The sequence below is a fragment of the Erinaceus europaeus genome, chromosome 11 (assembly GCF_950295315.1).
Source record: "Erinaceus europaeus chromosome 11, mEriEur2.1, whole genome shotgun sequence".
NCBI classification, from domain to species: domain Eukaryota; kingdom Metazoa; phylum Chordata; class Mammalia; order Eulipotyphla; family Erinaceidae; genus Erinaceus; species Erinaceus europaeus.
Window position 1 is genome coordinate 116,261,504 of NC_080172.1, and position 22,722 is coordinate 116,284,225.

The following is a 22,722-nucleotide window of genomic DNA, read 5'->3' on the forward strand; positions in this document are numbered from 1 at the left end:
GCATAATTCTTCTGCTCCAGACAGACTGTTTGCTTGTTTTTCAGATAGAGGGCAGAAGGGAGAGAGAGACAGTGAGAGAGAAAAGGAGAGAGAGAGAGAGATTGAGAGGAGGAGGAGAGACATTGCAGCACTGCTTCACCAGTTATGAAGCTTCCCCTTCATGCCGAGCTCCCATGTGGTGGCCAACGGCTCGAACCCGAGTCCTTGTGTGTGGTAGGTAAAATGTGCTCTTCTCTTCATAAACAACCTTGATCCACACTCCCAGCGGGGGAGAAGTGACAGGATGAAGATAAGAGGACTCTGCACTCAGCTCCATCAGCACCCAGAGAGAGAGAAGGAGGAGCAGAGGGACATGTGGAGGTAGCTGTGATGTCCTGAGTGGCTTAGAGGGGAAGAGAGGAGTGAATCAGGAAAAGAAGGGGCAACGATGTATAAACATGGACAGATATTTGTAGAGAGGATGGTTGGCCCATGTCTCCAACCTTAGGGGAACTGCGGTGGATTGCAGTGGGGAGAGTGAAGATTCAGAACTCTGGTGGTGGGAATGGTGTGGATTCAAACCCTGTCGACATGTAATTCTGTAATATAAAAATAAATAAATAAATAAGACAAAAAAGTGTGCTCCCGCCCTTTACCAGGTGAGCCATCTCCTGGTCCCCAAAGGGACCTTTTTTAATTTTAATATGATTAAAAATATTTATTTATTCCCTTTTGTTGCTTTTATTGTTTTATTGTTGTAGTTATTATTATTGTTGACACTCTTGGATAGGACAGAGAGAAATGGAGAGAGGAGGGGAAGACAGAGACAGACACCTGCAGACCTGCTTCACCGCCTGTGAAGCGACTCCCCTGCAGGTGGGGAGCCGGGGGCTCGAACCGAACCGGGATCCTTCCACCGGTCCTTGAGCTTTGTGCCACCTGCGCTTAACCCACTGCACTACCTCCGGCTCCCCATTATAATTTTTTTAAAGAGGCAGGTGGTGGTGCACCTGGTTGAGCACACAGGCTGCGGTGCACAAGGACCCAGGCTGGAGCTCCCCCGGCTCCCCACCTGCAGGGGCGTCAATTCACAAGCGGTGAAGCGGGTCTGCAGGTGTCTGTCTTCCTCTCCCTTTCTCTGTCTCCTCATCCTCTCTCCATTTCTCTCTGTCCATTTTCGACCCACCCATGGGAGGTCAGCACACCATGCCACACTGTCTGTTGCATTATCTCCCCCTCCAAGGGGCTGTCTCTTGGGAGAGGGACTTGCTAAGGATGGCATGGACAGTGAGTGGTGGGGCCCAGGCTCTCAGTCCTGCCCAAGAATGAAAGTTCCACAGAGTTGAGCAAGAGTGGAGGAGGCCCGCCCGCCCACACAATAGGGGTGGAGACCCCCCATCCCAGATACTTGTGACACAGGCAGCATCCTTGTTCCATCCAGCAGCTGGGGGCGTACGGGTGTTATACATTTTTTTGGGAGGGATGGACAGGGTCTCTGGGAGAAATGCCAACCTGCCAGACCTTGCTGGACCCAGGAGAGGACTCTGGGAGGACCCTCAGGATAGCCATGGTGCGGGGTGTCTGGACTCCCAGGCATGTGCTGCGTGCAGGGTGGGTGCTGGGGCTGATGCAGTTTCTGGCCCGAGCAGGTGGTCCGCCGGCACATCCTGGGCTCCATCGTGCAGAGTGAAGGCAGCTACGTGGAGTCTTTGAAGCGAGTTCTGCAGGTATGACTCCAGGGGCCTCCGGACACAGGGTGGAGGGACTCCAAGGGCCAGTGCCAAGTGCCAGGCTCTTTTTTTTAAATTATTTATTATTAGGTAAAGACAGAGAGACATTGAGAGGGTAGGGGAAATAGAGAGGGAAAGAGACAGAGAGACACCTGCAGCCCTGCTTCACCACTCGTGAAGCTTTCCCCTGCAGGTGGGGACCAGGGGCTTGAACCTGGCCCTTATGCACTGTCATGTGTGTGCTTAACCAGGTGCCACTGCCTGGCCCTCCAAATGCCAGGCTCCTTATAAGGATAGCTGGTAACCCCCCAAATGAGGGCTCCCGAGAATCCCTGGTGCCTTGGTGCTCGTGGGGGTGACTGTTCAGAGCCGGCGTTGGGGTCCCTGGAACTGAGAGCCCCTCTGAAGGCCAAGGGCACATGTCGGCCTCTCCTTTTGTACCTGGAGAGGACTGTGGGCATCTTTTTTTTTTTTTTTTTTTACAAATTTCTTTTTGTTTTATTATCTTTATTTATTTATTGGATAGAGACAGCCAGAAATTGAGAGGAAGGGGGGAGATAGAAATGGGAAGACAGAGAGACGCCTGCAGCCCTGCTTCACCACTCGCAAAGCTTTCCCCCTGCAGGTGGGGCCTGGGGGCTTGAACCCTGGTCCTTGCACATTGTAACATGTGCGTTCAACCAGGTGCGCTACCACCTCTCCCCCCCCCCCCCCGTGGGCATCTTTCTTGCCACTCTGCCACCTCCTGAGGGTGGCGGCTAGACGCCCACAACCTTTCTGTTGACAGGGAGCACACAAGCCCCCTGTCATTGTCAGGATAAGGGGAGGGAGTGCCGTACGTCCGTGTGTCCGTGCGCTGGCTTGGTCTGTAGCACGTAGTCCCGATGTGCTGTAGTGAATGAGGTCAGCAGAGAGGGGGTTTGTGGGTGGGGGCACCCTCTCTCCTGAACCCAGAGCCATCACGGTGTGGGGCAGTGTCAACACAGGGAGGCGGGAGTGATACCGGTTCTGGCAAAGCTGCTTGAAGAGTCTGGCTCTGGGCTTGGGTGAGGGAAGCTCACTGTCCGCTGGCTTCCACTGCTCTGTGGACGGACTGAGGCAGCCCAGCTTGCTTCCCTGGTGATAAAGCTTTCACCCCCATCTAGCTTAGCATTGGAGCCACGGTCAGGGCCGGGCACATGCTACAATGCCCAAGGACCTGGGTTAGAGCTCCCGGTCCCCACCTGCAGGGGGAACACTTCTCAAGTGGTGAAGCAGGGCTGCAGGCGTCTCTCTGTCTCTCTCCCTCTCTATCTCTCCCTACTCACCTCTCGATTTCTCTCTGTCTCTATCCAAATTAAAAAAAAATGTGCAAAAGGACAGGTGAGAGTCAGTGCTGAGCGCTCCCCTCGCCAGGAAGGTCTTCCCGGGGCCGGGTTGCATCCAGGGTGCCGGCAGGTTGAGGGGGCAGCCAGCCCAGCGCCCGGCACTGCCCACCACCCTGCAGGAGTACCGCAACCCGCTGATGGAGATGGAGCCCAAGGCGCTGAGCGCACGCAAGTGCCAGGTGGTGTTCTTCCGCGTCAAGGAGATCCTGCACTGCCACTCCATGTTCCAGATCGCCCTGTCCTCCCGCGTGGCTGAGTGGGACTCCACAGAGAAGATTGGGGACCTCTTTGTGGCCTCAGTAGGTGTCTCCCTCTCGCGCTCCTGACACCCCCCCAGGGTTATCCGTGGGCTCTGCGCCTACACTGAGTCCCCAGATCCTGACTCTCCTGCTCCTGACCCCCCCCAGGGTTATCTGTGGGCTCTGCGCCTGCACTGTGAGTCCCCAGCTCCTATGCCCCCCCATTTATTGGACAGGAGAGAAATTGAGAGGGGAGGGAGAGACAGACAAGGAGAAAGACAGAGAGACACCTGGAGACCTGCTCCACTGCTCATAAATGTCCCCCCCCCAAGCAGGTGGGGAGCGGGGACTTGAACCCAGATCCATGACCTATCCCTTGCACTTTGTGCAGCGTGCGCTTAACCCACTGCGCTACCGCTACCGCCCAACTTCCTTGTATTTTTTGTTTTCCTAACTGAAGTCCTTGAACCTCAGAGAGCATCATGGAGTGATAGAGGGTCACATCAGTGCCATTTACTGGATTCTGTTGAAGTAAAAAAAAAAAATAATATATGTGAAACTTCAGTGCTCAAGGTCCCCTGGTTGGTGTGTTCAGGAGCCCAGTGATGTCCATCCCAGTCCTTCCCTCTGTCCATTCTACATAGGACATACCAGTCCTGGGGAGTGGTTGGGGGTGCTGTCCTTGAAGGCGGGTGGCCAGGCATCTTCACATCCTGGGAGTGAGAAGGACGTGGGCATAGGAGAGAAGCAGCCTCTCCTGCTACCGGGCGGGAGGCCTGAGGTGCTGGTGCCGAGCAGGACGGCTGTTCCAGGCTCTTTGATGCCCCTTTCGTCCCTTCACCGCTCTGAGCCCAGCTTCTGTGCTCACGGGCGTTAGGCTTCTTGACAGAGGGGTTAGTTGGGAGCTTCCGGACAGTGCTGTCAGACCAGCCATACCCTTCCCTCCCCTCCCCTGCCCTCCCCTCCCCGTGACTCCTTGAACCTGCACTGTGTGCCTTCAGTTCTCCAAGTCCATGGTTCTGGACGTGTACAGTGACTATGTGAACAACTTCACCAACGCCATGTCCATCATCAAGAAGGCCTGTCTCACCAAGCCCGCCTTCCTGGAGTTCCTCAAGGTGGGACACAGGTGAAGGTGGCCGTGGGGTGGCCGTGGGGTGTCTGTGTGTGTGTGTGTGTGTGTGTGGGGATGTCTCTCAGGAGGGGGCACGGAGGCCGGCCTTGGCTCTCACATTGTCGCTTTGATCTGGATACCCTCCCGGATACCTCCCTCCTTTTCCTTTGGGGCCTCAGCCCCATGGGAAGAAAATATGGGTAAAGGCCTGTGGAAAGGCTTGAACCTGGCTCCTTGCACATTGTAATGTGTGCACTTAACCAGGTGCGCCACTTCCTGGCCCCTTTATTATTATTTTTAAATTATCTTCATTTATTCATTGGATAGAGCCAGAAATTAAGAGGGGAGAGGGAGTTAGAGAGGGAGAGAGACAGAGAGACACCTGCAGCCCTGCTTCACCACTCGTGAAGCTTTCCCCCTGCAGGTGGGGACCGGGGGCTCAAACCCGGGTCCTTCTGCACTGTAACATGTGTGCTCAGCTGGGTGCATCACCACTAGGCCTCTGTAACTGTTTAAGTCATTCTAGGAAGAGGGCTTTGTGGGATCCTGATGGTGGCAGGACCCCCCCTCCCCCAGCTGTGGAGTCAGGGCCTCCTCCCCTGTGCTCTTCTCTCAGACCTCAGACTGAGTGGAGACCTGGGGCTAGAGGGAGGAGCCCAGGACTGGCCCCACATGCACCCCAGGGTGCTGGGCCCCCTCTGCCAGTGTGTGAGGGGTGCAGCCAGTGACTTGGCCCCGCCTCCCACAGCGGCGACAGGTTTGCAGCCCCGACCGCGTCACACTCTATGGCCTGATGGTGAAGCCCATCCAGAGGTTCCCTCAGTTCATCCTCCTGCTTCAGGTACAGGGCCAGGCCGCCTGGGCTGGGAACTCTCCTGGGTGGGCGCTTCTCGCCTGTGACATGTCCATCTGGGCACTGCAGACCTGGTTCTCCATTCCTGGAGTGAGACTTGCTGGCCGTGGTATGCACCCAGCTTGTGTGTAAAGGCCTGTGGGAGCCCAGGGCCTGCAGGGCTCCAGGCAGGGAGGACAGATGGAGGCCTGAAGTGGAGGAATAGTCCTGGACCTTGAGTGCGACCCCCATGCGGGGTGCTTGGGGCCTGGGGCCTCCCTGACTGCGGTGGGTCCCCAGATGCAAATGGGAGGGTCCCAGCAGCAGTTCCTTCTCCGCCTCCAAACTGCCAGCTGTGGCCGTGGCTCTCACCGCCACAGATGACTGACGGGCACGGATAACCAGGGGCTGTGCCACATGCCAGCTTACCCTGTGGTTCAGCCGCTGTTCCTCAGCCTTGCTCTGGGCTGGGTCTCCGCTGTCCTGGCACCAGACTGGCCCCTTTTCAGACCCTGACTCCCTGGAGGTGGGGTAGGGGGCGCACGGCTTCCAGCCCGGACCAGGGAAGGGCCCACGGGGCAGGCTCCTCAGTGTTGGCTGTCTCTGGGCCCCGCAGGACATGCTCAAGAACACCCCCAGGGGCCATCCAGACAGGCTGTCGCTGCAGCTGGCCCTCACCGAGCTGGAGACATTGGCAGAGAAGCTCAATGAGCAGAAGCGGTTGGCGGACCAGGTGGCCGAGATCCAGCAGCTGACCAAGAGTGTCAGTGACCGCAGCAGCCTCAGCAAGGTGAGTGACCGCTGGGCACGGGGCCTGCCCGCCCTCCCCGAGCTTCTGTGCCGCGGCATATTGCCCTCACCTGTCCGTCTCTGTTTTTCTCTCTGGATAAATGGACACCAACAATTAAGAAAGAAACAGCTGTTGCCTCTTCAAGCCTCCTGCCGGTGGGCTTCAGTCCTCGGCTTCCCTGGTGGCGCTTGGCAGGAGGAACAGACTTGGGAGCGTCTGCAGTCCCTCCTCCCACCCATGACGAGGTGGAGGTGGACCAGGGAACCGCCTCTCTCTCCTCACCCCCAGCACAGACTGGGTGCTCCCAGGGGGAAAGGAGCTGTGCGGGGTGAGGGGGACGGAGATGTGCGGATCTTTGGAGGGAGGGAGCAGGGAGCCTGCTGGCATGGGGGACCGGAAGCAGAACCAACGCGAGAGCTCACAGGCTGGGACACCAACCCTTCTCCCATCCTCCCAGGTTCTTAAAACATTTTTATTTATAAAATGGAAACACTGACAAGACCATAGGATAAGAGGGGTACAATTCCACACAATTCCCACCACCAGAACTCCATACCCCATGCCCTCCCCTGATAGCTTTCCTGTTCTTTTTTTAAATTTTCATTTATTCCCTTTTGTTGCCCTTGTTGTTTTATTGTCATAGTTATTGTTGTTGTCATTGGATAGGAGAGAGAGAAGTGGAGAGAGGAGGGGAAGACAGAGAGGGGGAGAGCAAGACAGACACCTACACACCTGCTTCACCGCCTGTGAAGTGACTCCCCTGCAGGTGGGGAGCCAGGGGCTCAAACCGGGATCCTTATATAATTTCAAATTTTAAATAAGAACTATTGTAAAAGCTTAAGATCATTTATAGTCAACAAAACAGCTGCCTTGTGAATCAGTCTTCCCAGGCTGGTACCCCACCTCAGGGCCATATTGGCCACGTCAGAGTCCAGCCCAGTGACTTTCTTCCTGCCGTCTGCCACCAGGCAGAAGAAGAACTGAAACTGGGTGTGCCTCCAGTGGACCCTGCTGGCTCTTCCAAAATGTGCTTGCTCAGGACTCCGGGGTGTGTGCAGGGTGGGGTGTTTGTGCAACAGCTGGGCCGCCTTCTTCTTCTTTTAAACACAAAGTGTTCTCACTTTTTCTTTGTATTTTATTTATTTATTTATTGGCTAGAGACAGCCAGAAATCAAGAGGGAAATGGGAGACAGAGAGGGAGAGAGACGGAGAGACACCTGCAGCCCTGCTTCACCACTCGCAAAGCTTTGCCCCTGTAGGTGGGGACTGAGGGCGCTCGAATCTGGGTCCTTGTGTGTTGTAACACAGGCGCTCAACTGGGTGCACCACCACCCGCCCCGCCCCCCTTTTCTCCTTCCCTGACATCTGCCCCAGGGCAGGGGATGGTCACCAGGAGTCTGGGGGAATTTCCTCTTCTGGGTCTCAGCACACCAAGCAGACTTCCAAGGTGCCCTGTTTCTTTGTGTCTTCACGAGTTGGTGGTCAACTTGCTGGTGCCAACGATGGGCGGAGAGCCCAGTGGTAAAGTCATAGGGAGGGGGGCAAGGGCTGGCTCTAAGGACCCCTGAGAACTCTGTTTGTACAGGAAGCAGCAGCCCCCCAGCCTCTGTTATCCCCAGATAGCAGCTGGCAGGAGGGGTACAGCTGACCACCTGGGCTGGGAACCCTTCGTGTGGTCGGGCTCTGGCTCTCGGTGAGTCACCGTCTGGGAGGGAGGTTTCCTTCTGTGGGAGTGGGGCAACCCCCTTCCTCTCAGGCTGATGACAAGCAGAATATTTGATGCCAGTTGGCCTTTCCGTGCTGACTCAGGAGGGCTCGCAGAGGGAAGGCATTGCGGTGAAGAAGTGGGCCGGAACGGTTGTCATTAAACCCATGGGCTTGCGGGACAAATTTGGTTTATTTCTGAATTTTTTTTTGCTATCTTTATTTATTTATTGGCTAGAGACAGACATAGATTGAGAGGGAAAGGTGAGACAGAGAGGGAGAGGGACAGACACCTGCAACCCTGCTTCACCACTCGCAAAGCTTTGCCCCTGCAGGTGGGGACCAGGGGCTTGAACCTGTGTCCTTGTGTGTTGTAACACCTGCACCACCAGGCCCCTGGGGGATGAATTTGAATGAGCAGCCCTCCTCTCCCTCCTTTATTCCTAAATCCCCACCAGCAGGGTTTTGTTCCTGGGTGCGACGGCCTCTGGGCACGTAGCCACAGCCCACTAGGACAGTGATGGGGACGGTGGCCTGGCTGTCTACTGAGCGCCCACTGGAGCCGCTCTGTGGGGCCCCCAGCTCAGGAGCTCTGCCCTTTGCTTCAGTGCCGTGCCACTGGCAGCTTGCTGGGATGTCTGCACTCCCGTGAGGTGAAATCCAGCAGGAAGGCAAACCATCCGGTTCTCCCTCGCTCGCTCAAGAGACGACGTGAAACAGAGACAAGAGAAACTGGGGAGAATGGAGGCGGTCTCATTTACTGGCCGAAAAACGTGGGCTTAAATAGAAAACCAAACAAAGAACATATTTCAAACATGTCAGGAATTACAGGTTTCTTAAAGGTCAGCTTGCCCCTGTGGTAGAGGGCTGGCATGACAGGAATTGATGAGAAACATAAAGGTCAAGACAGTTATTCTCCATGATGCAAGCAACTTAATTATCCAAAGGTATTTGAGAGAAACACAGGGGTTAAGTCAGCAGGGTGAGATAGAGAGAAGATAAACAGAGCATGGTAGGTATCAAAGCTATAAGGAAATAAAGTTTAGAGTTTCATTGACTTGTCAGAGAGGTGTGTGATGGAGTATGCTTTCTCTAGTGATCAGAAGTGGGGTGGTTGAGTGAACTCTGGGTGACTATGTGAACGTTGAGTGAACCGTAAGGCAGCCAGCCATGTGGCCTGTGGTTAATGGAGAGAGGCAGTGAGGTCTCCGTGGGCTTGAGAGTCTGGAAGGGAAGAACTGAGTCTGAGAGACAGTTTTTCCCCTTTGCTCACCTTGGCAAGAGAGACTAACAAGGGGGTGTCTTCTCAGACCTCCATCCAAGGATGGGGGCAGTTTTCCCTAAGCTCTATCAAGCTTACACAGAGCCCCACAGTGGCTTCTCAGAGTCGTGAAGCAGGGGTTGTATTTTCACCACACACTGGGCTCTGCGAATTTTGTAACCTGACCGGGTCACGTGTGACTTTGGCCGTCTGAGTGGTGGAGGCCACGGCTTCACTTGAAGGCCGAGGAAGCCAAGGTGTGGACGGGCGAAGGCTTGACCGAGGGAGACTCTGGGGCTTGTGCCATTGGAACGACATTCACGACATTCACGTGGGTTTGCCCAGGAATCAGAAGGGGACAACAATGACTGGGTTCCTCGCCCAGCCTGTGGCGCTCAGTGCCTCTGACACCTGGCGGACGGAGGGAGTCACTCTGCCTGCCTGCCCCCGCTCCCTCTGTCCGTCCCCGGCCCTGCCCGGCCCTGCCCGGCCCCTCATGCCAGGCAGGGGAATTCTGGGCCTTTGGCCTTGCAGTGTGCACGGCCGCCGGTACAGAGTGCTGGGCTCAGCCGGCCAGCGTGCTACCGACCTTGCCCTGCGTCTCCCCAGCTCCTGACATCGGGCCAGCGGCAGCTGCTCCTGTGCGAGACGCTGACAGAGACGGTGTACGGTGACCGTGGGCAGCTGATCAAGTCCAAGGAGCGCAGGGTCTTCCTACTTAGTGACATGCTCGTCTGTGCCAACATCAACTTCAAGTAAGAGGCCCTGGACTGTCCTCCGTCCCCAGCAGGCCCCTGTCGTCGGGTCCCAGCCCCTCATGGTAGCTCGATTCTTGCCAACCTTTCCCATCTCACTCAGCCTCTCTGTCCTGGGCCCTCAGAGCTGGGGACCCATAGAGGATGTGCAGGGGGCGTCCCGGGTCCTTGGACCCGCTTCACTGCTTGCGAAGCGTCCCCCCCCCTGCAGGCGGGGAGCCAGGGGGCTCGAACCCTTTCCTTTGGCCAGATCTCGGTGTTTCTCAGCCAGAGTGTCACCCTCCCCTCCCCAGAACATCTTCTCTCCACAGTGGGAGGCTCCTGGGGGTGGGGGCTTCTGGGTCAGAGGTTGTAGCCTTGTCTTGGCCTCTGATTTGGTTCTTTAAGGGAGGTCACACAGACATTCAGGCGCACTTATCAAGAATCTAAAAAGTGTCTAAGGACCCGGGTTCAAGCCTCTGGCCCCCACCCGCAGGGGGAAAGCTTCACGAGTGGTGAAGCAGGGCTGCAGGTGTCTCTCTCCTTCTCTGTCTCCCTTCCCCTCTCAGGTTCTCTCCGTCTCTTTTTAATTATTATTCATTTTACTTCATTTATTATTGGATAGAGACAGAGAGAAATTGAGAGGGGAGGGCGAGATAGAGAGGGAGAGAGACAGAGAGACACCCACAGCCCTGCTTCACCACTCATGAAGCTTTCCCCCTGCAGGTGGGGACCAGGGGCTTGAACCCGGGTCCTTGGGAACTGTAGTGTGTGTGCACTTAACCAGGTGTGCCACTTCTTGGCCCTCGCTTTCCCTCTCTTTCTCGCTCAAACCCTCTCAATTTCTCTCAGTCTCTATCCAACAGTAAAATAAACAAAGATATATATATATATATATATATATTAAATATTTATTTTTTTCCCTTTTATTGCCCTTGTTGTTTTATTGTTGTAGTTATTATTGTTGTTACTGATGTCATCATTGTTGGACAGGACAGAGAGCAACGGAGAGAGGAGGGGAAGACAGAGAGGAGGAGAGAAAGACAGACACCTGCAGACCTGCTTCATCGCCTGTGAAGCGACTCCCCTGTAGGTGGGGAGCCGGGGGCTAAAACCAGGATCCTTATGCCGGTCCTTGTGCTTTGCGCCACATGCGCTTCACCGCTTGTGAAGCTTTCCTCCTGCAGGTGGGGACTGGGGCCTGGAACCTGGGTCCTTGTGCACTTAACCAGGTGCATCACTGCCTGGCTCCTGATTTATTTTTAACCAGAGCACCACTCAGCTACAGGTTGTGGTGATGCCAAGGATTGAACCTGGGCCCTTGGGGCTTCAGGCCTGGAAATCTTTTGCAGAACCACTATGCTCCCTCCTGGGCCCACTGACTAATTTTTTTTTTTTTAATTCAAGGAAACATCTTTATTTATTTTCTATTAGTGATTTAACATGGATTTATAAAATGACAAGATCACAGGGGTACAACTCTGTACCACTCCCACCACCAGAATTCTGGGTCCCCAGCCCCCCCCACTGGAAGCTGCAACAATTCCCTCAAGGTTGCAGATATGAGTTAACTATTATTTCTGCAACCACATGTCTGTGTTTATATATATTGCCCTTTTATTCACATGGTCCCGTCTTCTCTTTCTTTCCAAATCACACCTACACCTATTATTACATCCAAATGTCCTTTCCTTTTCCCTCTTTTCTCTCTGGGTCCTGATGGAGTTGGAGTTCAGAGCCCTCTGGGTATCTTTCTCTATTATTTCTCCCCCTCTGGGAGTATGTCCCAAAATTCTTTTTTTTAAAAAATATTTTTTTGTAATTTTATTTATTTATCTTCCCTTTTGTTGCTCTTGTTGTCTTTTTATTGTTGTCCAAAATTCTCTATGGGGAGCAGAAGGTGGGAGTTCTGGCTTCTGTCATTGCTTCTCCGCTGGACATGGGTGTTGGCAGGTGGATCCACACCCCCAGCCTGTGTCTGTCTGTCCCTAGTGGGGCAGGGCTCTGGGGAGGGGAGGCTCTGGGACACGGGTGAGGCCGTCTGCTTAATGACTGACTGTAGCTTTTAAGTCCATTGCATTCTAGACACCCTGTGGGAGTCAGGGACCCTGGCAACTCCTTCTTGTGACAACCTCTTGTTCCTGGGGGCCTAGTGCGTCATCAGAGCGTGACTGATGAAACACTAATGACCCCATTTTATGGGGTGGATAAACGGGGCGAGTCACATGACCTTTCTGATCACCACTGCCCTTCTCTGCAAGCAGGCCGCTTCCTCCCCAAGGTCATGGCAAGCATCAGGGGACAGGAAGCCCGTGCCCAGCCCAGGCAAAGACCCTGTGTATGTCCCCTCTGTCCACCCGCGGCCTCAGCTGCCATCTGTCTGATGCCCCCCAGCTCCCATGGTTTATCACTCAGTGACAATAACTGTCTCTCTCTCTCTCTCTCTCTCTCTTGTCTTTTTTTTTTTTTTCTGTTGGCCTACCAACAACAGGTAGGGGGCTGAGGCTCAAGGGCATGTGGTTCTGTGCCAGGGCTGCAGCCTGGGTGCCCTGGTGCTTCTGCTTTGCCCCGGCTTGGTCTGGGCCCGGGGGCTTGTGCTGGGGGCCGTGAGTCTCCTGGCTGAGCTGGGGGAGTCTCGGAGCGGTGCTCTGGTGGGTTGGGCCTGGAGCTGGCTTGTGGCTGGCATGTGGCTGGCACTGTAGCGTGCTCTCCACGGACTCATCCTCCCTGTCCTGCCAGGGGCCAGCTGGAGATCAGCAGCCTGGTGCCCCTGGGGCCCAAGTATGTGGTGAAGTGGAACACGGCCCTGCCCCAGGTGCAGGTGGTGGAGGTGGGCCAGGAGGGCGGCTCCTATGAGAAGGACAACGTGCTCATCCAACACGCCGGCACCAAGAAGGCCACGGCAGCGGGCCAGGCTCAGAGTGAGTCATTGCCACCCGGGCTCCCAGGCCCTCGGAGGATCCACAGCCCCTAAAGAGAGAGTGTTCTTGCCCTGCACGACAGTGCTCCCAGAATCCTGTCCACGCACAGGACTGGCTTCTGCCACCCCACCCCATGCACCCTTCCACGCACACACGTGTCCACCCCCACAACTGGTTATTTATTTATTTATTTATTTATTTATTTTGCCTCCAGGGTTATCACTGGGGCTCGGTGCCAGCTCTACAAACCCACTGCTCCTGGTGGCCGTTTTTTTCCATTTTATTGGACAGGGCAGAGGTAATTGAGAGAGGAGGGGGAGATAGAGAGAGAGAGAGAGAGAGAGAGAGGGAGAGAGAGAGAGAGAGACCTGCAGCCCTGCTTCACCGCTCTGGAACTTCTCCCCTGCTGATGGGGAGTGGGGGCTGGAACCAGGGTCCTTGCACTTTGTACTATGTGTGCTTAACCTAGTGCGCCACTGCGGAGCCCCCCACAGTGGCTTTAAGTCAGCCCACCTGGCCTCTTCTCCTCTCCTTCCCTCGACCTCCCGCCAGCCATCTCTTCAAAGTGCAGAGCCGCTCCCTGGTGTCTCCCCAGCACCCTCAGGATGCGTTCTGGGTGTCCCCTCTCAGCACTGCACGCCCCACACCCTGGCTCCGGGTGCGTGAGCTCCCTCCTGCACCAGGCCTTTCTCCCAGCCTCTGGCCTCCCAGAGTGCACTCTGCCCCTGCCTTCTGTCTGTCTGCTTGCCCACCCAGCACTTCCCTTCCCTTCCCTTCCCTTCCCTTCCCTTCCCTTCCCTTCCCTTCCCTTCCCTTCCCTTCCCTTCCCTTCCCTTCCCTTCCCTTCCCTTCCCTTCCCAGAGAAGCCTTTCCAGACCTATTCAGATTGGCCCAGGTCCCTGTCCTGAGCTCAAGGCCCCTGGTAGTTTTTTTTTTTTTTTTTTTTCCCACCAGAGTTATCGCTGGGCCTCAGGGCCTAGACTCACCCTCTCTAGTGGCTACACCCACCCCTTCTCCTTCATTCCCTCCCTCCCTCCCTCCTTCCTTTCTTGTCTTTTGACTCCAGGATTTGACTCCTGGGCCTCAGAGCTAGTGCAATGAATCCACTGCTCCTGGCGGCCATTTTTCTCCCATTTTACTGAAGAGGACAGAGAAATTGAGAGAGGAGGGGAGATAGAGAGGGAGAGAGAGAGAGAGAGAGAGAGAGAGAGAGACCTACAGACCTGCTTCACCACTCGTGAAGCATTGCCCCTGCAGGTGGGGAGCTGGGGACTTGGACCCGGATCCTTGTGTACGTCCCTGTGCTTCGTACTGCGTGCACGTAACCGGGCGCACCACCGCCCGCCTCTGTCTTGCTTATAACTGTCTCTCCAGCACCTGGAACAGGGCCTGATGAGAGTAATTCCTCGAATGTCTTCGAGCAGCTTGCTGTGGGTCTGCCCTCACCATAGCGCTTTGCACAAGCTGCTGTCCTTGTTGGCAGTGCCCACCATGCTCCTGGCCCCACGAAAATGCCCCCCCCCTCTCAGGCACAGTTGGCTGTCAGCATTCTGCTGTCTACCCTGTGGCCTCATGGATAGTTGATGGGTTTTCTAGACTCACCTGGCTTGGGACCTGTCCTCACTGTAGATTGGAGCTCCACTGGGATGAGAGCCTGCAACTATTTTCTCCTTAAAAAAAAAATATATATATATATGTATATATGATTACTATTATTATTATTGGATAGAGACAGAAAAATTAAGAGGGGAAGGAGAGATAGAGAGTGAGAGAGTTTCAGAGAGACACCTGCAGCCCTGCCACACTACTTGTGAAGCTTTCCTGCTGCAGGTGGGGACCAGGGCTTTGAACCCCGGGTCCTTGCGCACTGTAACATGAACGCTTAACCAGGAGCCCCACCGCCCGGCCCTCCCTCTCATGTTTGCAGCGCCAGCCCCCAGGGCGGCCGGCAGCCCCTCCCTGGCGCGGCGAGCGGGTCTGTGCTGAGCTGGGTCTCCTCTCTGCCCAGACAAGGTACACTTGGGGCCCCCGCGCCTCTTCCAGGAGTTGCAGGCCCTGCAGAAGGACCTGGCCGTGGTGGAGCAGATCACCCTCCTCGTCAGCACGCTGCACGGCACCTACCAGGTACGCACGCGGAGACTTGTGTGGCCCTGGCCTCTGAGCCCCCACAGGCACCAGGGACAGATGGCCAGGGTCTGAAGACCCTCGCACAGCCTCTGTCTGGGCTGGGAGCCGAGGCTCCCGTGAAGGGGGACCCGGCCGGGCCGCGGGGACTGTCTTTACTGTCTGCACAGCTGGACCTGGCAGCTGCTAGAGTGCCTGCCTCCCTCTCAGATGAGGGGTGTGCAGTGGTCTCCAGGACCTGGCCTCCTGCTCCGGGGTGAATGAGGGATCCCAGCTGATGGCTGCCCGATTCCTGCGGGTCTGGGGGCGGCGGGGGCAGTGAGTGGCTGGACTGTGTTGACCCCCTGGGCTTCCTTCGCCCCAGAACCTGAATATGACCGTGGCCCAAGACTGGTGCCTGGCTCTGCAGAGGCTGATGCGCGTGAAGGAGGAGGAGATCCACTCTGCGAACAAGTGCCGTCTCCGACTCCTGCTGCCGGGGAAGCCTGACAAGTGAGGGCAGAGGGACGGGGGGTGGACGGGTGGGCGGACAGGGGCTTCAGAGAGGCGGGCCGCCCAGCAGGGCCGCCAACAGACAGGGAAGGTCCCCAGCAGCGCACCTGCGGCTGGCCTGTCTGCAAATAGCCCTGTGATGGTTGGGGGGTGGTGGCTGTGGACCCACTGTGTGCCATGCCCGGCCAGCGTGGCACGGGGTGGGTGCTGTTTGAAGGGATGAATGAGTACAGGCCACCTGTGCCTGGGCGAGCCCTGCTCTGGCACCCTCAGGCCTTCTGCTGTGACTTGGTTCCAGCTGTCCCAGACCCTTTTTCACTTCTGCCGAGACCAGCTCAGGTCTCCACTCGTGGGTCCAGGCCCCGGGCCCCAGCTCCCGCACCATTCTCCCCTCTCCCCCGCCCCCAGTCCCGGGGGCTGGTGCTCAGGGGACCCTCTGCTGGTGTTTGTGGGGCGGTCTAACTGCTTGGTGAGCAGAGACAGGACAAGACAGATGCTGGCCTCTTGTAACTCTATATGATTACTTATTATTATTTTTTAAAGATTTGTTTATTCGGCGGGACTGGGCGGTGGCGCACTTGGTTAAACGCACATAGTACGAAGCACAAGGACCCGCACCAGGATCCAGGTTCGAGCCCCTGGCTCCCTACCTGTAGCAGGAATGCTTTATAAGTGCTGAAGCAGGTCTGTAGGTGTCTATCTTTCTCTCTCTATCTCAGCTCCCCTCTCAATTTATCTCTGTCCGATTCAATAAAATGGAAAAAAAAAAAAGGGTCACCAGGAGCAGTGGATTCATACTGCCAGCACCAAGCCCCAGTGATAATAACCCTGAAAGCAAAAAGAAAAAAAAATGGTTTATTTGATGAGAGAGAAGAAAGGAGGAGAGAAAGCCAGGGTGTCATGCTGACATATGTGATGCTGGGAATTGAACTTGGGACCCCATGCTGCAGCGGCCAGTGCTCTATCTGCCGGGCCGCCTCCCATGTCATTGATTTCATCTGTTTATGTTTCCTGCTCAGCTCTGGCTTATGGTGGTGTGGGGGACTGAACCTGGGACTTTGGAGCCTCAGGCAGGAGAGTCTCTTTGCAGAACCACCGTGCTGCCTCTTCCATCTCGTGCCGTGTCTAATTGAGTTATGTTTTTGCCACTAGGCTGATTGTCGGGGCTCAGTGCCTGCAACTGCTCTACTTTGCCCACTGGCTCTTTTTCCTCTTTCTTTTCCATGGAGGATGAGCAACAGGAGAAGTAGGGAGGAGAGACAGAGAGAAAGGAAGACGCCTGGAGCCATCTCCACCACTTGGGAAGCTCCTGTCTTGCAGAAGGGGAGCAGGGGGCTTGAACCTGGATCCACAGGCATGGTAGCACATGGACCTTACCAGGGGTGCCACCACTCTCAACCCCTCATGGCTCTGTTTTCCTTCCTTCCTTCCTTCCTTCCTCTCTCTCTCTCTTCTTTCTTTCTTTCTTTCTTTCTTTCTTTCTTTCTTTCTTTCTTTCTTTCTTTCTCTTTTTGTTTGCTTTTTAATTGCCACCAGGGTTATCAGTGGTGCTCAGTGGCTGTATGATGAACCTACCATTCCCTGTGGCCACTTTTTTCGTTTCTCTTTTATATTTTATTTGCTAGGACAGAGAAATGGAGAGAGAGAGGGGTAATAGAGAGACACCTGCAGACCTGCCCTACCACTCACGAAGCATCCCCCCTACAGCTGGGGAGTGGGGGCTGGAACCCAGGCCCTGGTGTACTGTAATGCATGCACTCAACTGAGTCCATCACCGCCCAGCCCCTGGCTCTGAATTTTTCTTTATTTTAAAAATATTTTTATTTATCAGCTATTGGTTAGAAACAGAGAGACACTGAGAAGGGAAGGAGAGAGAGAGAGAGAAAGAGAGAGAGGAGAGACACCTGCAGCATAGCTTCACCACTTTCAAGAAGCTTTCCCTCTGCAGGTGGGGGGACCAGGGGCTTGAACCTGGGTCCTTGCACACAGTTATGTGAGCATTTAACCAAAACCCGGCCCCCCTGAACTTTGCTCTCTCTTTTTTAAAGATTTTATTTCTTTCTTCATGAGAAAGACAGGAGGAGAGTGAGAAAGAACCAGACATCACTCTGGCACATGTGCTGCCGGGGACGGAACTCAGGACCTCAAGCATGAGAGTCCGATGCTTTTATAGAGTTCCTCGACAGGCCCAGGGCCAGCGAGTAGGAGGGTTCTGAGGGGTTTCCATCTGAAGCACAGGCTGCTTGCTGCCTTGACGCGGCTCCGAGCTTAGGGTTCAGCCTTGCCGTGCGTTTTGAAAGGTGCAGGACGGCGCACAGCACAGGGCCCTCGGGGGAGAGGAGATGGGGTCCTGAGGGCTGTGAGGGGCCGTGAGTGAGTCCCACATGTGATGCCCGGAGGCTGCGGAGACTGTCTGCAGCCCGAGCGCTGGGCCAGCCCCTTCCCTGCCGGCCCTCTCGCTCCCCCGTGCGTGAGCACCCGTGGTGCATGGCTAGTTGTCCTGCTTGCCCCCCAGCCTGGCCCAGGGCAGAGGGTAGATTCCAGGGTCCGCAGTGAGCCTGTGCACAGCCCTGCCCACCCTCTTGCGCCAGGCAAACTCTGAGCCTCTGCGGGGAGCAGGCTGCTGGGAACAGACCCTCCAAGGCTTCTGTCAGGTGTGCCGGTGTCCGACAGGCTGGCTGGGGCCACGGGGGGCCTGCTGAGTCACAGCAGAAGGTCAGAGCCTTCCAGCCCCACAGGACAACACAGGCAGAAGCGCCTACACTGGGCAGGTGGGAGGATGCAGGCACCCTGGGGAGAAGGGTGGGTGCTGGGTGCTCTGTGGAGGAACTCTGTTCTGAGGACAGACACTGCCAGGCCGCTGGCCTGGCCACCTGCATTCCGGTGCTGTCTGCACGCTGTGAACTCTCCAGGGCACGTGGGCTGAAGGAAGAGCCGGGACTCTGCGGTGGGGGGTGGGCAGCCTGCCCGTGTCCTGGGCGCTCAGGCGTCTGCCCCGTCCTGCAGGTCTGGCCGACCCATCAGCTTCATGGTGGTGTTCATCACCCCCAACCCCCTGAGCAAGATCTCCTGGGTCAATCGGCTGCACCTGGCCAAGATTGGACTCCGTGAGTAAGAGCCCCCGCGAGAGCCGAGCCTGGGGGACGGGGGTGCGGAGGGGAGCTTTGGGGTGGGGTGGGGTGTCCGTGTGGGATGGGCAGGGAAGCTTCTGCGTTGGGAGGAAAACAGATTCCCAAGACTCTCCTTGAGGCCTTCCACACGTCATCTCCCCTCTGGGGAAGGACAGGAGCTGGCAGGCAGGAAATCAGTGGTTTTCAGGGACGTGGGGGTGAGGGGTGGTAAGGCAGAATGACTGCTGAGTTCCTTCCTTCCTTCCTTCCTTCCTTCCTTCCTTCCTTCCTTCCTTCCTTCCTTCCTTCCGTCTTTCCTTCATTCCTTCATTCCTTTCTTCCCTTTTTTATTTTTCTTTTTTCTTTTTTGGGTGGGAAGGTAATCAAAATGCTGAAAGTAGGTTGTGGCGATGGTAGCCAACTCCATGAAATGTCTGCTATAAAAGGATGGGTTTTGGGAGTCGGGCGGCAGCGCAGCGGGTTAAGCACATGTGGCGCAACATGCAAGGACCGGCATAAGGATCCTGGTTCGAGCCCCCGGCTCCCCACCTGCAGGGGAGTCACTTCACAGGCGGTGAAGCAGGTCTGCAGGTGTCTGTCTTTCTCTCCCCCTCTCTGTCTTCCCCTCCTCTCTCCATTTCTCTCTGTCCTATCCAACAATGACGACAGCAATAACAACAACAACAATAAAAAACAACAAAGGCAACAAAAGGGGGAAAAAAAAAGGAAGAGTTTTGGGGCCAGGCGGTGGCACGCCCGGTTGAGCGTGCACATCACACTGCACAAGGACCCAGGTTCAAGCCCCGGTCCCCACCCGCAGGGAGAAAGCTTCACGAGTGGTGAGACAGGGCTGCAGCTGTCTCTGTGTCTCTCTCCCTCTCTTCTCAGTTTCTCTCTGTCCTCTGTCTCTATCCAGTAATAATATAGATATTTATATGACACATATATAAATATATATTATAAAAAAGAGGGTGGGCTTTGAGACTGGGTGGTGGTTTACCTCGTGGAACACCCAAGTGACCAGACACGAGGACCCCAGTTCAAGTCCTCAGTCCCCACATGTGGCAGGAAGTTTTATCATGAACAGTGGAGCAGTATTTGCAAGTGTCTCTCTTCTCTCTCTCTCTCTCTCTCCCCCTTTCTTCCCTTCCATCTCTTCCCCACCATCAAATGCAGAAAGTAAACGGAAATAAAAAAATAACAGCAATGGCTTCTAGGAATGGCAGAGTCGTGCAGGCACGAGCCACCAGCAATAACCCTGGCGGCAAAAGAGAAAGCAAATAAGTAAAATCGAAGGGAGGACTTTCTGGTAGCTGCATTTGACTCCTGTGAACTTGCTAGTTGCCAGAGGACTAAACTCAATATAAACAAAGGGCTTCTTTATTCCTTTTACCCTGTGCGTCTCACCCTTAACAGCACAGGGGAATCCTTATATTCACAGAGCACTTCCTGTGCAGCAAGAGTCTTCTGTCTCTCTCTCACACACACACTCACACACACTCACACTCACACTCATACACACCATACACACTCACACACTTCTACACACACACTCACACACACTCTCACACACACTCACACACTCCTACACACACACTCACTCACACACACACACAATCATACACACACTCACACATACTCACACACACACTCACACACACACACACTCACACACTCACACACTCACACACACACACTCACACACTCACACACACACACTCACACACACTCACACACTCACACAAACACTCACACACACTCACACACACATTCACACACTCACACACACACATACCCACACACTGACACACTCACACACACTCACACACACTCACACACACACTCACACACACATACTCACACACACACTCACACACACTCACACACACTCATACACACACACACTCACACACACACACACTCACAAACACACACACTCACACACAGACTCACACAGACTCATACACACACTCACACACACACTCACACACACTCACACACACTCACACACACACACACACGCACACACACACTCACATACACTCACACACACTCACACACACACACTCACATACACTCACACACACACTCACACACACGCACACACACACACTCACATACACTCATACACACACTTACACACACACAGTCACACACACTCACACACACAATCATACACACAGTCACACACACTCACACACACACTCACACTCACACACACTCACACACACACACACACACACACACACACACACACACACACACACACACACTCACACACACACACTCACAGAACCCCTAAGAGGTAGTTCTGCTCTAAGTACCTTCTACAGCTGAGGTCCTGAGGCCCAGGCAGGCGCACTGACTCCTCCAGACTCAGCAAGGAGGGGCAGAGCTGGTGCTTACAGCCTGGGCAGGTGGCCCCCAGAACCCCAGCTCCATCTCTGCCCGTTCTGCTGCCTCAAGTCGGCCGGCGCCTGCCTGCCACCACCCTCTCGGTGGGCTCATTTGCGTGTTGCCTGAATCGTGAACGTCACGGGGCCTTGCCGGTCAGAGCTGTTACTGCTGTGTGCAGGCATCCGCCGGCGGACCCCAGCCAGTAGCAGGGGCTGTGTCTGTGCCTCTCTGTGTGTGTGTGTGTTTTGTTTTCCCCATTAATTCTTGGTGTGGCCTTTTTTAGAGACACAGGAGACATTTGCAGTAGGTTTCGAGACCTTTCTGGAGAGAAGTCAGGACCTTGGCCTTTGGAGAGGAGAAGAGAGAGAGAGAGAGAGAGAGAGAGAGAGGGAGAGAGAGAGAAGAAGCAGGCATCACTCTGGTACGTGTGCTTCCAGGGGACTGAACTCAGGCAGGACTTCATACGCTTGACAGTCCAACGCCCCAGCCGCTGCACCACCTCTTGGACCACGGGCCATGGTCTTTGGTGAGAAGTCAGGGCCTTGGTTTTGGGCGTTTAGCAATGAAGCCCCTGCAGTGACCACTGGGCAGTCACTCCAAACAGAAAAGGACAAGGGCAGGTCCCCTGCCACCACGCAGCTTGCGATGGGGGCCAGGCAGGTGGTGCAGGCCAGGTGAGCTGACTCTTGCCGGCCCTTGGGGGTGCAGGACCACCTACGGAGGTGACATCTGAAACCAAGCAGAGATCTGGGCTCGGCCACACTGGGTCGGACCAGCCGGTGCCAAGGACCCAAGGCAGCGGGAGGTGGTGAACGAGGGAGGGGAGTAGGTGGTCGGGAACAGGTGTCAGGACCCCCGGAAGCCTAGGTGAGGTGCACGGTGCTTGCTGTGGACGGGACGGAGGACCTTTCTTCTTGAAGCGGTGACTTGATTTTACTGACGGATGCCCCTGGCTGCTGAGGTTGGGAGGACACTGGAGGGTCAGGTGCAGGGCTGCCAGGGGGCAGGGGAGAAGGCCGTGGCTTCAGCTGGCCCCTTGTCTCCGTGCTTATCCTGTGTAGGCTTCCATGGGGTGTTGCTGGGCCATCAGAATGGAGGTGAGGATGGAGACAGGGTCTTTTAAGTATCTCTCATTTATAAAATGGAAATATTGACAAGACTATAGGATAAGAGGGTACAATTCCACACAGTTCCCACCACCAGAACTCCATCCATATCCCATCCCCTCCCCTGAGAGCTTTCCTATTCTCTATCCCTCTGGGAGCATGGACCCAGGGTCATTGTGGGATGCAGAAGGTAGAAGGTCTGGCTTCTGTAACTGCTTCCTCGCTGAACATGGGCGTTGGCAGGTCGATTCATACTCCCAGCTTGGGAGACAGGGTCTTAAGCAGAGCTTTAGGGGCCACTGAAAGAAGGCTCTGGGAGCCCCAAGGCGAGGAAGGACTCGGTGACCCACCTGCCAGGCCCCAGGCCCAAGCTCTGTAGAGGCAGGTGACTCTGGTGTGAGCACCAGACGCTCTGTGGGGCAGCTCGGAGAGCCAGGAGCTGCCTGGTGTGGGCCTCCGTCCTCAGCTGCCTGTGAGGACACACCTGCTTCCTTGTTCCTGCATTTTGCTGCAGCAAAGCTTTCAGTGCAAGAAGTCACTGGAGATCTTATTTCAACGCCGGGGTTCCCCTGGGGCTTGAATCATTCGTTCCTTTTTATTTTGCCAGTTTTTTTTTTTTTTAATTTTAAATCTGCAGTGCCTGGTTGGGGGCTGGGGTGTGTGTGGTAATATGAACTCACTGGAAATAGAATATGTGGACATTTATTTACAAAGGGGTATTGTGTCTTTTCTCTCTCTCCCTCTCTCCCTCTCTTCTTCTTCTCTCACTCTTTACCTTTCCATCTCTCCTTTTCTCCCTCTCTCCCTCTCCCTCTCCCCCTC

At 55.2% G+C, this 22,722-nt stretch overlaps 1 protein-coding gene across 1 annotated transcript in view; it reads left to right on the forward strand.

The window, feature by feature from the left end:
* Positions 1 to 1,595: 1,595 nt before the first annotated feature.
* The window catches only part of ARHGEF10L (Rho guanine nucleotide exchange factor 10 like), a 76,616-nt gene continuing 55,489 nt past the window's right edge, over positions 1,596 to 22,722 (forward strand). The window contains exons 1-10 of the mRNA XM_060200860.1: positions 1,596 to 1,706; positions 3,196 to 3,375; positions 4,317 to 4,433; positions 5,178 to 5,270; positions 5,878 to 6,051; positions 9,626 to 9,771; positions 12,490 to 12,671; positions 14,680 to 14,795; positions 15,160 to 15,287; positions 18,294 to 18,394. Of these exons, the coding sequence (XP_060056843.1) occupies positions 3,214 to 3,375; positions 4,317 to 4,433; positions 5,178 to 5,270; positions 5,878 to 6,051; positions 9,626 to 9,771; positions 12,490 to 12,671; positions 14,680 to 14,795; positions 15,160 to 15,287; positions 18,294 to 18,394 (1,219 nt within the window). The 5' untranslated portion in view covers positions 1,596 to 1,706; positions 3,196 to 3,213. The remainder of the gene's footprint in view (positions 1,707 to 3,195; positions 3,376 to 4,316; positions 4,434 to 5,177; positions 5,271 to 5,877; positions 6,052 to 9,625; positions 9,772 to 12,489; positions 12,672 to 14,679; positions 14,796 to 15,159; positions 15,288 to 18,293; positions 18,395 to 22,722) is intronic.